General features: G+C 26.6%; 3 protein-coding genes across 7 annotated transcripts; 2 read left to right on the top strand and 1 right to left on the bottom strand.

The window, feature by feature from the left end:
• Nucleotides 1–3,554: 3,554 nt before the first annotated feature.
• LOC103580675 (WD repeat domain phosphoinositide-interacting protein 3) lies at nucleotides 3,555–7,990 on the top strand. 5 transcript variants are annotated; one of them, XM_008562512.2, is made up of 7 exons: nucleotides 3,555–3,623; nucleotides 3,808–4,331; nucleotides 4,443–4,619; nucleotides 5,920–6,177; nucleotides 6,267–6,468; nucleotides 6,550–6,770; nucleotides 7,490–7,989. In XM_008562512.2, the coding sequence occupies exons 2-7, from the start codon at nucleotides 4,265–4,267 to the stop codon at nucleotides 7,594–7,596; spliced, it is 1,032 nt and encodes a 343-aa protein (XP_008560734.1). In that variant the 5' UTR covers nucleotides 3,555–3,623; nucleotides 3,808–4,264; the 3' UTR covers nucleotides 7,597–7,989. The 5 variants fall into 5 exon arrangements, with proteins under 5 accessions (XP_008560734.1, XP_008560731.1, XP_008560733.1 ...); XM_008562509.2 differs by having other exon boundaries at nucleotides 3,561–3,623; nucleotides 3,796–4,331; XM_008562511.2 differs by having other exon boundaries at nucleotides 3,573–3,623; nucleotides 3,793–4,331.
• A 1,330-nt stretch (nucleotides 7,991–9,320) lies between these two features.
• Nucleotides 9,321–12,810, bottom strand: LOC103580674 (uncharacterized). The gene is made up of 5 exons (XM_008562507.2): nucleotides 12,317–12,810; nucleotides 12,067–12,241; nucleotides 11,879–11,964; nucleotides 11,676–11,811; nucleotides 9,321–10,349 (listed from the first exon to the last, which is right to left on the bottom strand). The coding sequence occupies exons 1-5, from the start codon at nucleotides 12,395–12,397 to the stop codon at nucleotides 10,141–10,143; spliced, it is 687 nt and encodes a 228-aa protein (XP_008560729.1). The 5' UTR covers nucleotides 12,398–12,810; the 3' UTR covers nucleotides 9,321–10,140.
• Nucleotides 12,811–13,293: 483 nt separating this feature from the next.
• Nucleotides 13,294–15,130, top strand: LOC103580672 (UPF0193 protein EVG1 homolog). Its single transcript, XM_008562506.2, has 5 exons — nucleotides 13,294–13,624; nucleotides 13,706–13,827; nucleotides 14,303–14,399; nucleotides 14,504–14,647; nucleotides 14,840–15,130. Exons 1-5 carry the CDS (start codon nucleotides 13,528–13,530, stop codon nucleotides 15,064–15,066), a joined length of 687 nt encoding a protein of 228 aa, XP_008560728.1. The 5' UTR covers nucleotides 13,294–13,527; the 3' UTR covers nucleotides 15,067–15,130.
• The last annotated feature ends 27 nt before the right edge of the window (nucleotides 15,131–15,157 follow it).

Here is a 15,157-nt window from a genome sequence, read left to right as displayed (position 1 = left end):
TTAAATTGATAATTGTCGGCTACATTCATACTCATGATTGGGAATGTAGCAGAGGTTTGTCAATTGTTATAATAATAGTTTTGAAATAAATGAACGAAATGTAAATCTAATAAAAATAAATAAATGCGCATTTATAGAATTTGAAAGTCAGTATGCGTATTTTCAAAAATTTGAATTTTTTCGATTGTTTAATTTGTTAAATTATAATTTGAAATTTTGCTGATATCTGCTACATTCACACTCATTCGGAGACATTCTGAAATGCGCTGTGAGGAGCTGTTGCGTATATTTGAAAAATAAATAATTAGAAATTGGAGAAAACTAAAAATCGTACGGTAAAATAAAATGGCGGCAGAATATGTTAGAAAAATATTTAAAAAATCTAAAAAAAAACACGCAAGTGTTTGAACAAACCTTGGTGGAGAAATAATATGCAGAAGGGTGTCCTAATACACTTGGAGATTTGATTTAAATTGCTCCAAGTGCATTGCAGCTAAAAAAACGTCACTTTACTGCTATTTCCCACCAGACGATGCCAGATGAGTTTGCTCAGGAACTTGGAAGTCATCAGCATCAGCAACTTGCAACACTTTACACTAGCACTAAACACTCAACACTTAGCGGCACCACAGACACTTTGCACAATTTAAATTTTACAAGCACCGCACATTTTAACTAAACAATTATTATAAGCAATAAATTTTATGGATAATTCCGCGAATCAACTGCAATACTGTGCTCCAATTTAAACGTAAAGAACGATTTAGACTACTACTGCCGTTGTCGATGATACTGACTGCTGCTATTGGACCTCTAGTTGATACTAAACAATCGATTTTGCAGTTTTCGACCCCCTCCACTATAGCAAAAATTTGAACATTGAATACAGCAACGCGCAGTAGCGCCAACTTGGCGCGAAATTTCAAAATTGAAATTTAATAATTTCATTAAAATTTTTATGTATCAAGAATTATATTAATTAAACTAATTATATAGTCTACTATATTAATTTAAAAAATATATATTTTAATATTAACTAGATCCATTTGTTTAAAAACAAAAAAATTATCGTATCTTGCATTCACTATCACGTAATTGAAATTATTATTTGATTATAATCAAAAATTACTGCAACAAGTCAATAATTTATGGGTTTCACTAATATTTTGATGAGTAACCATGAATAATTAATTGTTTATACACTCTCAGGTAAATTGAAATTGTTAATGATTAAATTGTCAGCCATTTAAAAAAAAAAATTCCACAAACACACTTCCGTTTTTTTATTCACTGGATTGTTAATTATTTAACAATAACACAATTGAATTTATTTTAATTTTTTCATACACTCACTAATTATTTGAACAACAGTAACCACGATAATAAATATCATAATTAATTTAAACAGCCACGACTCGAAAATTTATTTGCGTTCACTAACTAGCTGATAAAAACTTTTCTCGATTATTTTATTTTAAAAATAATTTATTTAAATGATATCACACATTAAATTAATTAAACTAACGATTACACGTATATTTTAAATAATTCATGTACGATCAATGTATTAAAATATTTTAAAAAATTAGCAGGTCATTTTTGCAAGTTAACGTTCCAAAAATAAAAAAAGACTGAACGTGAAGTTGCTGCTTTAAAAATTTCAACGGCTTGAACTCCCCACTTTTCTCCGGCCTTGTGATCTAATTGGTTGAAAAAAGAGTTTTTGTTAAGACCATTTCTTTATATTATTTAAAAACACATAATATGTAAATTTAATTAATTTATTTGGTTTAAAAAACAACAAGTCATTAACGTGTGTTTAAAAAAACTCACAGACTATGTATATTAGAATAATAGTTAAAATAAAAGTAGAATATGAAATGAATATAAATTATTGATTTTTAAATTCGCCGAAAGTAGTCAAGAATTGTTTCTCAGAAATTAATACTGAATGTTTACTTAAAAAAAAAAAAAAAAAAAAAAAAAAAAAAAAATATCTTCGTCTTACGGCTTTATGTAGTGGTACTACCTTCTTTAAGAACACGTTCAGTATTAATTTCTGCGAATCAAGTCTTGACTACTTTCTGAGAATTTTAAAATCAATAATTTATTTTTATTTCATATTCTATTATATTTTAAATATTATTCCAATATCAATTATCCGTGAATTTTTTTAAACCACACGTTAATGACTTGTCTTTTTCTTCAACCAAATAAATTAATTAAATTTACATATTATGTGTTTTTAAATGATACAAAAATGGCCTAAACACAAACTCTTTTTTCAACCAATTAGATCACAAGGCCTACAAAAAAGTGGGGGGTTCAAGCCGTTGAGATTTTTGAGGCAGCAAATTGACGCTCAGTCTTCTTTTATTTTCGGAACGTTAACTTGCAGAAATAACCTGCTAATATTTTTTAAGATTTTAATATATTAATCGTACATGAATTATTTAAAATATACATATAATCATTAGTTTAATTAATTTAGTGTAAGTGATATCATTTGAATAAATTATTTTTAAAATAAAATATTTGAAAAAAGTTTTTATCAGGTCATTCGTGAACGCGAATAAATTTTCGAGTGGTAGCTGTTTAAATTAATTATGATATTTATTATCGTGGTTAGTATTGTTCAAAGAATTAGTGAGTGTGTAAAAAAAATAAAATAAATTTAATTGTGTTTTATTGTTCAATGATTAACAATCCAGTGAATACAAAGAGCGAGCATCAGTATCATCGACAATGACAGTAGAAGTCCAGATCTTTCTGTGCGTTTAAATTAATGCACAGTATTGCAGTTAATTCGTGGAATTATCCATAAAATTTATTGCTTATAATAATTTAGTTAAAATATGCAGTGTTTGTAAAATTTAAATTGTGCAAAGTGTCTGTGGTGTCGCTAAGTGTTGAGTGTTTAGTGCTAGTGTAAAGTGTTGCAAGTTGCTGATGCTGATATCTTCCACGTTCCTGAGCAAACTCATCTGGCATCGTCTGGTGGGAAATAGCAGTAAAGTGACGTTTTTTTAGCTGCAATGCACTTGGAGCAATTTAAATCAAATCTCCAAGTGTATTAGGACACCCTTCTGCATATTATTTCCCCACCAAGGTTTGTTCAAACACTCAAGTGTTTTTTTTTTTTTATTTTTTTAAATATTTTTTGATCATATTCTGCCGCCATTTTATTTTGATGTACAAGTTTCAGCTTTCTTCAATTTCTAATAATTTATTTTTCAAATACTTAAATTTACCGCGCAAGTAATTAGAATAATTAATGAGGGTGCATTTCGAAGCGCGTACAGATCTTGACTCACATTTTATTCCTTCATTCTAAAATTAAAAAAATTGACAATTGTCTGCTACATTCCCACTCATATAGTTCAAACTTAGTTTCTTGTTGCTAGATTTTTTTGCGCGCGAACTTAGTAAACTAGCGCTGAAACGGACGAATTTTGAACTAAAATTTTTTGTTCTCTTTTCTCCCACTTCTTTTTCCGCATGCGCATTTTTAAAATATTAGATAGAGACGAAGAGGATATAAGTTACGATAAACACACGAAAAATAATATGTACATGTAAATGAGCGTGAATGTAGCCGACATCCAACAATTTATAAATTTTGAGTAAATAAATATATAAATTCAAATAATGAAATTTAAAAAAATGCGCATACTGATTTTTTAATAATATAAATACATATTTTTAAATTTTTATTCTACTTGCATTTTTTTATTTATTCAAAAATTTAAAAACTGCCAATTGTCAGCTACATTCACACTCATACATGTGTAGTAGTAATCTTTACAGTATGTAACACACCCGGAAAATAAAAGTAAAAAAAGAATAAACTGTGGGATCGGTTCACAAACAGTTAGTTGCTCTATTTATCAGCTGATTAATATAAAAAACAATCTTTAATACAGCTAAAGTTTATGATTAAACTTTAAATATTTCGAATATACTTATACATCTATATATGTACATACACATAAAATCTATATATATCATTTATAAATTTTTTATTTAAACGTGAGTATTGTGACGTTACTTTTTTTTTATTTGTGTCAAGTCAGTACATATGCATAACATATACACGACACGCGTGAAAATGGTGACAATTATAATAATGAAAATATTAAAATTACCATGTGGTTTATTATTGCCGATTTAGTCAGTTTTTTGAAATTTATTTTGATTAATTGAATAACAATAACTAATAAGTAATTATCAGCTAACAATTTATTTATGTAAACAAAATATTAAAATGAATTTAAGTACGGGAAATACTTATAGCAATGGCTTGGTTTATGCCGGTTTTAATCAAGATCAAGGTATAATATTACATATATATTTTATATTATTATTGTAGAGTTGTTTTAATTGTTAATGATAATTAATTTATGATGAAAAAGTTTTGTATTTGTTATTATTAATTTTTTTAGGATGTTTCGCTTGTGGAATGGAAAATGGGTATCGTGTTTATAATTGTGACCCACTGAAAGAAAAAGAACGTCATGATTTTAATGATGGAGGTCTTGGATACGTTGAAATGCTCTTTAGATGCAATTATTTAGCACTTATTGGCGGTGGAGATAAACCTGTTTATCCAACTAATAGAGGTATGTTATTTATTTATTTATTATCAGCTGTGTTATTAAGAGAATAAGGAAAATTTTGTTCCAGCCATATCTATATGATAGAATATGTAAATGTTATTAAATTTGGTATCGTTAGAAAGGCCTTGACTAGGATTTGTGCCTTTGCATGGTTTAAACTCTTTTCTCTTGCCAAGTATCGAGATAAATAAATTTATCTATATCATTCGAATTACATTTAAATTACGCGGGAAAAAAGACGATCGTATTTATTTTCTTTAAATAAATTAATATTTTAATTATTCTGTCACTGAATATCACTGATTATATATAACTATTATATATATAATTAAGAGAAAATAAGAAAAATTTAGTCTATGCCATGTCTTCTATGATAATTAAAATTAAACAGATTTTATTTAGTATCAGTAAAAAAAAATATATTAGACAACTGCTAAAAAAAAATTTGACTGTGTGTAGATTTTTTTTTCAAGAATCCCATTATTATACAATCATAGAAATCAATAAGTTTGCGAGTTAATGATGAGATTTGTTTCATTAAATTTAAATGATAATAGAAATAGACAAAAGATACTAGAGTTAATTTTATAGTATAGATTTTAATAACCAGTTAAATTCAAATCATATTTTATAAATTTGGTAGTAAGACTCAGGCAGTCACGTAGTGACTAGGTTGCTCGTATTTATTAATTAGTAACCGAAAATAAAAAAATTTTTAACTTCTATTCATATTCGTTAGAAATTTTTAAAATACATAAAAATAAATGGAATCTATTTAAAAATATTTATATTAAGAGTTCAAACTTTTCTATCTATTGCACTCAAATCCACGAACGGTACGATCTTCGTTGCACTTGTGCAGTAAATGGAAACTTTGACCGAGTTTTTCTCTTAAACGAATATTATCAAACAATTAAAACGTACTCCGCTAGATTAGACAGTAGTGCATCAATGTGCAGTATGTAGTTTGTATTTAGAGATATTGTTTCCGAAAAAAACTCAGCTGAAAATATCTGATAACTCCTATTATGAAAATCATTTATTTTAAATATTTTAATACTAGTAAAATATTAAATTATTGATTAATAGTAATTTTAAAAACTCATAGTACAAATGAAATTATTTATTAACAGTACAATCAAACATTTGATTTATGCACATACTTAAGTAACAACAACAAGTAATAACATACGTAAATAACAATTGTTACAAAAATCAACAAATTAGTAGTTAAATATATGAATTTTTTATTTTTATTTAAATACTCATCAAATTTTGTTTTAAATAATTTTTTTTGTTGCAGTTATTATATGGGATGATATTAAAAAATTACCAGCAATTACTTTAGAATTTAATGCACCTGTCAAAGGAGTCAAATTACGTCGTGATAGAATAGTTGCTATTCTCGAGGGTATAATAAAAGTATTTACTTTCACACAAAATCCTCAACAGTTACATGTTTTTGAGACAAATCCGAATCCACGAGGACTTTGTGTACTATGCCCTAATAGTGATAATTCATTACTAGCTTTTCCCGGTCGTAAAAATGGACACATACAAAGTATGATAAGTTTAATTAATAAATTATTTTAATGTATATCAATTATTTGTTTCAAATTAATTAATTATATATTCACTTTTTAAATATAGTAATTGACTTAGCGAATACGGAAAAGCAACCTTTGAATATAGAAGCACATGAAACACCATTATCATGCATTGCATTAAATTTACAAGGTACTAGATTAGCAACATCATCTGAAAAAGGTACATTGATAAGGGTCTTTGATACACAAACTGGTACGATGATCAATGAGTTACGACGAGGTGCTAATCACGCTAATATTTATTGGTAATTATTTATAAAATATATATATATACATATATTTTTGAAAAATTTATTTAAAATTATTACTACTAAATTTTTTTTTAGCATCAATTTTAATCATGACTCAACGTGGTTATGCGTTGCAAGTGATCATGGAACAGTCCACGTTTTTGCTGTTGAAGATCAAAAATTAAATCGTCAGTCTAGTTTGGCATCAGCAACATTTTTACCAAAATACTTTAGTTCTAGTTGGAGTTTTTGTAAATTTCAAGTACCAGGTGGTCCACAATGTTTGTGTGCATTTGGCACTAATAATAGTATTATAGGTAACATATAGATGTATTTCTATTAGGGTGTGTCGAAAAAGTTTTTTTTTGGAAACCACCAGAAATTGATAGGATATGTCAAAATTTTCTGTAGATCATTTCACTTTCTACACCTTATTTCCGCAAAGTTTTCTTAATTTCTGAAAGCCCTTTAGTTACTTGCATTCAAATTTTTATTCGTTTCAAGAAATCGTATTCTGATCAATTTTATTTCCTTACTTTGAAATGCAAATAACTAAAAAACTTTCGAAAAGTTCGGAAACTTGATAGAAGATGATTTGTAGGAAATGAAATGATCTACAAAAAAAGTCTTATAACATTTTAAGATAAGTCTGATAGTTTCGCTGAAAAAGTAAAATAATACTAAAATTTACTATGAACCCGACTTTGACCTCGAATAACTTTTGAAAATTTAAATTTATCGACAAATGATAAGTGACCTATTTTGTAGAGTATTCAATTTTCGACAGAAACTTTTATTGATTTTTTTTAATATACTGATTCCCTGGAGAGTAAAAAAATTCAAAACAAAAAAAAATTTTTCTGACAGATTTTTTGTTTTGACATGTCCTATCAATTTTTGGTGGTGACCAAAAAAAGAATGTTTTTTAACACACTCTAATTTATATATTTAGAATACTGAAGTTTATTTTTGTAATAATTACATTTATCTATTTTACTAATACCATTAATCTTATATGCTATATATTTTGTTGCAGTGATATGCGCTGATGGTAGTTATTATAAATTTGTGTTTAATAATAAAGGTGAGTGTTCACGTGATTTTTACGCGCAATTTCTTGAAATTACAGACGACAAAATGTGATCAAGTGATTATTTAAATTATTGTTAAAAACAAAAAACAAAATATTATTTAAAAATAAACGTTGAATCACTTTATATCAAGTTTATTTATGGACAATCGAATCTTCGCTGACGTAAATGTGATCGAGGTAAAGTGATAATTGTTTACATTTGAATAATTTAATAATTAATTAATTAATCAATTGTCTAATTAATTATTAAATAATTAATAGCGATGAATCTCTATTGAATTTTATTTTTATTTTGTCTTTGATATTAATGATCATTATTTTAAGTATTTAAATTAGTGTTTATTAATGGAAGTGCAATTTTTTGCTACCAAAATTATGCTAATTATTTAAATCAAACTGAAAAATAATGTTGTTATTAAAAAATTTTCATTATTACACCAATGGCCGAATTTCTTGTCAAAAATATTAATTTTTACATTATTATTATATGTATTAATAATTATTGAAAATATTTCTTGTACATTTGAGACTGTTTTTATTTTTTTTTTTTAATTTAAGTATTTAACGTCAAAAGACTATCCGATATTCAAAATAGAAGGTAAATTTTTGAAAGTAAATTGTATTTATCAAATAAAGTAAATTTTAATTATAACTACTTTCAAATGAATTAAATTAGAATTCGTTGAAAAATACGTGTGCCAACGTGATAAGGCAAGTTATACCTGACATATGTACATATATTAGAGTGTCCGTTATTCCCTAAATTAGATTTTTTTACTTGGACATAAATCATTTATTTATTTGTGACCCAAAAATAATAAAAAAATTTATTTCAATGCCGTTTAACCCTGCCTAAATAATGATACTTTCCCATTTCAGTACAATAAGCAAACTTTTATTACTCGTTTAAAAATAAGCGTACCACTATAACTAATACTAATTTACGTAGGAAATTTACCGCTCTTTAAAAAAGTTTCGTACATTTTTTTCGTAAATCCAACTCTTAAGTGATACCGAAGCTCAGAGTTTAATATATTTAAGAAATAATGTTTTTTGTTTGAAATTCTATAACTCTTCATCAAATAGATATTTACGCTTAAAGTATAAAAGATTTTTTATTATGAAAGTAAAATTTTAAGTTATTTTGTGAAAATTTTCTTTTAACTTAAACATCGATATCTTTTAAACGATTAGGTTTGTTGAAAAAGCATAAGACCTTTTTTGTAGAGCGAACACCTTAATATATATATACATTCACATCAGTTTTTTCATCATAATTAATAGTATAAAATATCCTGATTAAAAATTTCATCAAAATTTCATCAAGTGGATACCGTCTGAGTCATCTGTACGTATATCTCATAAATTATTATGATCTTAAATTTATAATCATGGTATGAAAAAATTGATTAAAATAATTCGTGCCAGATTATAACTCAATTCTGGAGGAAGACTATAGTTGAAAATAGTTGCGCATAGCTTGCTCAAGATTCAAGTCAATTTTGAATCTTGAGCAAGCTATGCGTAAGTACCTGCCGTAAGTTACTGGTGCAAGAAATGCGCCAGAAACTTTTCGACTGCACCGTATCCAAGATATATTCAATATTCTTGTGTACAATGTCTTGAGTAAGTCATGCACAAGTCTTGATGACAATTTCTTGCTACATGATCTTGCGTAAGACCCATACGTAGAAAAAGACACTAGTGACTAGGGGTTATGTTCAAGACACTGGCGCCAGAATCTTGCTCAAGCATGTGTACCTTGTGATAAATAATGAATAGTTTTTTTTTTTTTAATACTGACAGGTATTAAATAAAAATAATTCTTATATTAGACATTGTAAGCTTTATTAATAAATATATCGCACATCCATAATACACATACAGAACAATAACAATAAGTCATAGAAGAAGTAGAAGAAGATGGACGAGAAGCTAATTCACTTTTTGCAGGCTTTTTTTAAGTTTAAATCACATTGAAAATACACAAATATGTTTAATTTAAAAATTAAATTACAATAACTCTTTTAAATGAAACAAAACAAAAATAAATTTGTTTTAAATATTTAAATTACACCTCAATATCTTATATTTTTATTTATTTATTATTTATTTGTTTTGTTACGTGAAAAAATCTTAAGCCTAAAATTATTTTATGAAGAACACATTTTTGTACTCAATGGACAAATTAATCCGATTGACTGTATTTTTAATTATTAATATTATCATTACAATTAATTTTTTATCGTGTAAAAAGATAATAGAAGCAGAATAGCTGTACCACGATTACAATTTATCTAAATATTGATAACGATCGATTAATTATATTTAATTAAATGCAATTATGTGTCTCTACGTTTTATGTTTTCCGTATCAAAGTTTTCCATTCTACTTTTCTATTTATATATATATTTATTAATTCACTCCAGAAAATTATTATTTATTTAAGTTGTTTTCTTAACGTTTATTTTGATTTTAATAACAGAAAAAAAATCACACGAGTAGCCAAAAGGATTAAAAATTTTTTTGACATGAATATTTTTTTTTAATTGATATATTTATTATTATTATTACTTTTATAAATAAGTATTGTCTTAAACTTCATAAGGAATTTGAGTACCTGAATGTAAACGTACTTTTCCATTACTTGTGCCTTCGCCAGGTGTTAAAGCATATTTATTTTTCTTCACATTATGAATTTCATGTGTTATTCCTCCTTTTTTAATCTCTAGACTCTTGTAAGTACTGTATACCACAAACCAAATGTATAAAAATATTGTTATTAAAAATAGAACCGCGATCCCTGGTTAAAAAAAATTAATCATTAGTTTTCAAAATAAAATGTTAAAATGCTTACATATTTTTAAAGGTATAAAGTCTACTCTTGTACAAATGCTTTTTATAAATTCTTATATAGAACAAAAATTAAAACAAAGTATCCACTACATATTGTTAATTAGTCTTTGAACTATATCCTCTTTATATTTGTGTCAATGAAAATATATGAAGCAAATGCAATTTGTGCGAATTTGTTTTTTAAATATGTTATTAAAATTCTAACAATTCTTTTTTTTATTTTTACCCTACACAGTAAAAAATTTTCGGAGTGATCCGGAGTGAGCGCGGAGTGGATGACTTTTTATTTACTTAATTTCCTCAGTGTGACTTCCACTCTGAAGGGAAGTTTCAGAAAATATTAATTATAAAAAAAATTGCTAGTACGTGAAGAGCTTAGATCTGATATTTAGACATTTATATTGAGTACGGAAATAATTACGAACTCCCTTTCCATATTTTCGCGCGAAATGATTTTTAAAAATTATAACCAGCTGATAATAAAACTTTAACAAATAAAATTCCACTGAGTTACAAACTGTCGTATGACTTACATCAACCATACCACGAGATAACATTGCATATTGTACCGAAATATAAAATATTCCCATAAAAACTATGCCACTAGCTATTCAATAATTTAATATTTTCACTACGTATTATATATATGAAATTATAATTTAGTGAGTTACTAAAACATTTTATAAATTAACAACATGATCTTTTAAGTTTAATTATTAATATCTGAACGAATTATTTATTAAAATAATTATGTTTCTAATTAACAGCTGTTTCTATTAAATATAAATTTATTCAAGTATTAAAATTCCAGAACGGAGTGAATGCGGATTGAAATAAAATCCGCGTCACTCCTAAATCACTCCGTCCAAAAAAAAAAATCTCTATTTACTCCGTATGCGGATCATTTTGTTTTAAACTCCGGAGCTCCAAGTAAAGTGAATTCGGATTGAAATAAAATTCGTATTCACTCCCGATTATTTTACAGTGTAGCAGTCACAGCTGGTAGGTACTCCCAATGCCTATAAATGAGTTTCTCCCCTCGGAAATGACATGATAATTTTCTACCTACTAAACCGCTACATCACCAAACTGTCAGTTTCAATGCAGGTGATACAAAAACACATATTTTAAACATCTTAATATAAGTTTTTCAGCGACTAATTTAAAATACATAGCGGATAGTTTATTTTATGTCAGCAATAAAAAATCTTTAAAATTATTCATTATATTTAGAGGTAAGTAGTTATCCTCTTTAGAATATTTTTGTACGTACGTTCAATCATATCAGCTTTACCACCAAGTATTGCAATAAAAGGACAGTCTTGTTGTACAAGGAACAATGATAAAAACAGAGCAACAATCGTTGTCATCATTACCATCATCCAAGGCGCCATAAAATGACGATTATTCTAGTTAAAATAAAAATATTAAATTAACAATTAAAATAAACAACATTCCAATTATTTAATTACTCACAATTAAAACTCCATAAAGCAGTAATATAGTTGATATAAAATGTATTACTGAGATAACTAATCCGCAATACATAGAATATACTTTTTCTGCAATTAATAGTTAAACATTTAACGATAATATAAATATACATATTTGTTGCAGCATAAAGCCATTGATTAATTAATTTTTAAGCATGACAATGAAGAAACCTGTTGCATTGTGATGGGCAATATCCATTCTTTTAGTATTTTGATGCATTGATGATATAGCTTCCATAGCTTCACGTTCAAGTGCCTCTTCTGAATCTCTGGCAACCATTTCTTGAATGTCCATCGCGTGTGCCAAAGCCAACAAGAAGAAAGTCATACTAATCCCAGATACAAACTGCATACAATAAATTATTAATTAATTATTAATTTTTTAAAAATTACAAAACAATAACAATTTAAAATAATTTACTAATTGTAAGATGGCAATTAAGACAGTGCCTTGTTTCAGATTGAAACAATGCAAGAAATTTCCCAGCAATCCAATTTTCATTTTTTTTTTTTTTTTAATTACTCGATTTCAAATTTTCTATTTACTTTTATTTTGTCGTATCAAACAATAATTTTAACAAAAAAAATAGAAGTAGTAAATAAATTAATGAATTAACAATTAGTATAAATTATTAAAAAAATATATAGAACGTTGAATTAATAAAATAAATAATAAACTAGTATTTGGCAGTGTAAATTGTAATGACTCGTGAATCAATAACTGGTATTATGGTCGCCCGAAGTGAATAATAAATGAGTAAAATGATTTATTATTGTTAAATAAATATAATTATTAATAAATAAACAATGTGCTGATAAGTTTAAAATAATTATTTGTTCCTATGTTTAAACTGTTGTGCTTTATAAATTAATTTTGATTATTTTTTTAACTCGCGAAACGTCGATGACCGATAGACTGAGTCTCCAACAACCCCGTATGCGAATATTGTTTTTCTAGGGGTTGGAAATTCCGGGGTTCTGTCATGCGCGTTCGCTAAATTTGTTTTATTATATTCGCAGAAAAAAAATATATAAAACTACCGGCTTCATATTATTTATAAAATAATTTATTACATTTATTTTTAAAAATCCACAAGAAAGATTAATTTTTTCTTTAAAATATATTTGAAGATTTATTTTAAATATTTTACATTTTAAACAATTAAATCTGCGTATTAAAATATATATATACTATATTGAATGAATATATTTATTCTAGACTATTAAAAATTTTGAATAAATAAATTTAATTATTTGTTAATATAAAGTAGGAGAGTTAGTAATTTTTTTTGAATAAAAATTTTTTAGCTTGAGAATTTCCAATGAAATAAATTTAAAAATTAAATATGAAGCGCAAAATAATAAATGGTAATACGATTCTTAGTTCAGACTCATTAATCGAGTTGCCATGGAAACTATTCGTATAAATTTCTAGCAAACGAAACTAATAAACTAAAATTATAAAACACAATTAATGGAAGCTCCATTGTAGCGAATATACTGAATAATGATTTAAATAAAATAAGTTATTTGAAGGAAATATTGGAAGTGTACATATTTATAGAGTAATAAAATTGGGGAAATATTGAATAGAAGTTGAACAAATAAAAATATAAGTATATATAAAATACAATGGAGCGAAAGGAACAACGAGTTGAACTCGGGGTCGGAGCATTTCATAATCTACCACGAGCTCAGTACAGCGAAGAAACTCGACAACTCATTAAAAGTTTGTTTCATTTTTTAAATTTATTAATTAGTTAATTTTTGTGGTCAGAAATTTTTAATTAAATTTTCTTTTTCTTTTTAGTTTTGATGGAAGAATCAAAGTTATCAATGCTGCAAAGAAAGTCTATACAGAATGCAGTAAATCGTGGGGAATCATTGCCACCTATTTCACGTTCATCTTCTGCGCCAGTTAATCACACACGTGTAATTTTATTTTTATTAATTATTTTGATACTTACTAACAATTCAATTATTTTCGTGAAAAACGAATCATGCATGGCTATATATGATAGCCCCGTATTTGGACTTATATGAAAATTTAAAAAAAAAAATATTTTTGTTTTACTCTATTTTTTTTTTAACTTTCCGCTATGAAAATTGAAAATTTTCGAAAGAAGGCAAGTTATTGGTTTCGATTCGATTTTCAAAAATCGAGTTTTCATCAGATCTCGTCGTTTTGAGGTCACAGGAAGCTATTCCGACTATTTCCTAATGGACGTCCGTGTTTATGTGTAAATTTTTTTTGTCCAATGATATTTTAGGAATGAATTAAACGATTTGAGCGTTCTTGACAGCAATTGAAAAAACTAATCAAGACTTAAAACTGATTATATTTGAAATCGATCCGTCAAGTAGCTGACGAGTATTAAAAAAAATGAACAAAAATGTTTTTGTTAAGGTAATTCCATCTTCATATTGGAAAAGAAGATCTCAAGAAGTTATCGTAAATAGTGGAGCTTATGAACGAGAGCAATATAGACGTACTACACCATTATGTAAGTATATAAAAAAAAAATAATAACCCTCTATAAGTATACAGAAAGTATAATTTATGTGATAAAAAAATTATTTTTCTTTCTTACAAAAAACATATTTTTAGTGAATAAAGAGAAACAGAAACGTCATTTGGCATGCATGATGGCATTTGGCAAAGATATGCCAGAGACTCCACATGGTCCGGCGATCCGTCATAAGCCGAAAAAAGGTCCATTACCTCCGAATAGTGATGATATTTTAGAAGACTGTAAGTTCCTCATTTAAATATATATATATATATATTGTGATAATTTTTAATTATATTTATATATATTGCCGTGCTAAGCATATGTGCAGAAGTGGTAGCTTACTTTGGTATTCCTACACTACTATTACGAGCTTTGCACTTAGCATGGAGCTGTATAAGATGTTAGTTATTAAGAAAATATACTTTTTATAGTAACACGAGGTATAAAAGAACGTATTGAATTTCTGCATGACATGGAGCATTTGGGTCTCGGGAAAAAGTACCAGCCAATAATTCACCAAGAGATCGCAGAAAAAATAAGAATAATTGAATCATTAGACGGTCACAAAGCTGCGGAAATCGATAGATATGTTGAAGGATTTAAGTACAAGCAGCCATCACCAAAACCTTTTCCACTGGGGGAACTTAACGAGTCGTGACTACATTACTACTTTATATATTCTATAGAAGTATTAATACATCTTAATAAATATTTATATTTAATTGTTAAATTTATTAGAATGATTATTA

Source organism: Microplitis demolitor, chromosome 3 (assembly GCF_026212275.2).
Source record: "Microplitis demolitor isolate Queensland-Clemson2020A chromosome 3, iyMicDemo2.1a, whole genome shotgun sequence".
NCBI classification, from domain to species: Eukaryota; Metazoa; Arthropoda; class Insecta; order Hymenoptera; family Braconidae; genus Microplitis; species Microplitis demolitor.
The sequence above is the reverse complement of the archived record's forward strand: the minus strand, read 5'-3'. Positions and strand labels throughout refer to the sequence as shown.

Bases quoted from the DNA above. Each gene is read 5' to 3' on its own strand.
- LOC103580674 (XM_008562507.2), bottom strand. From the start codon at position 12,397: ATGAAAATTGGATTGCTGGGAAATTTCTTGCATTGTTTCAATCTGAAA. The intron at 12,242-12,316 runs GTAAATTATTTT...TATTGTATGCAG, and splicing joins TAATTGCCATCTTACAATTA to TTTGTATCTGGGATTAGTAT. The intron at 11,965-12,066 runs GTTTCTTCATTG...TATTAATTGCAG, and splicing joins TGCCCATCACAATGCAACAG to AAAAAGTATATTCTATGTAT.
- LOC103580675 (XM_008562512.2), top strand. From the start codon at position 4,265: ATGAATTTAAGTACGGGAAATACTTATAGCAATGGCTTGGTTTATGCC. The intron at 4,620-5,919 runs GTATGTTATTTA...TTTTTGTTGCAG, and splicing joins TGTTTATCCAACTAATAGAG to TTATTATATGGGATGATATT. The intron at 6,178-6,266 runs GTATGATAAGTT...TTTTAAATATAG, and splicing joins TAAAAATGGACACATACAAA to TAATTGACTTAGCGAATACG.
- LOC103580672 (XM_008562506.2), top strand. From the start codon at position 13,528: ATGGAGCGAAAGGAACAACGAGTTGAACTCGGGGTCGGAGCATTTCAT. The intron at 13,625-13,705 runs GTTTGTTTCATT...TTTTCTTTTTAG, and splicing joins AACTCGACAACTCATTAAAA to TTTTGATGGAAGAATCAAAG. The intron at 13,828-14,302 runs GTAATTTTATTT...GTTTTTGTTAAG, and splicing joins CGCCAGTTAATCACACACGT to GTAATTCCATCTTCATATTG.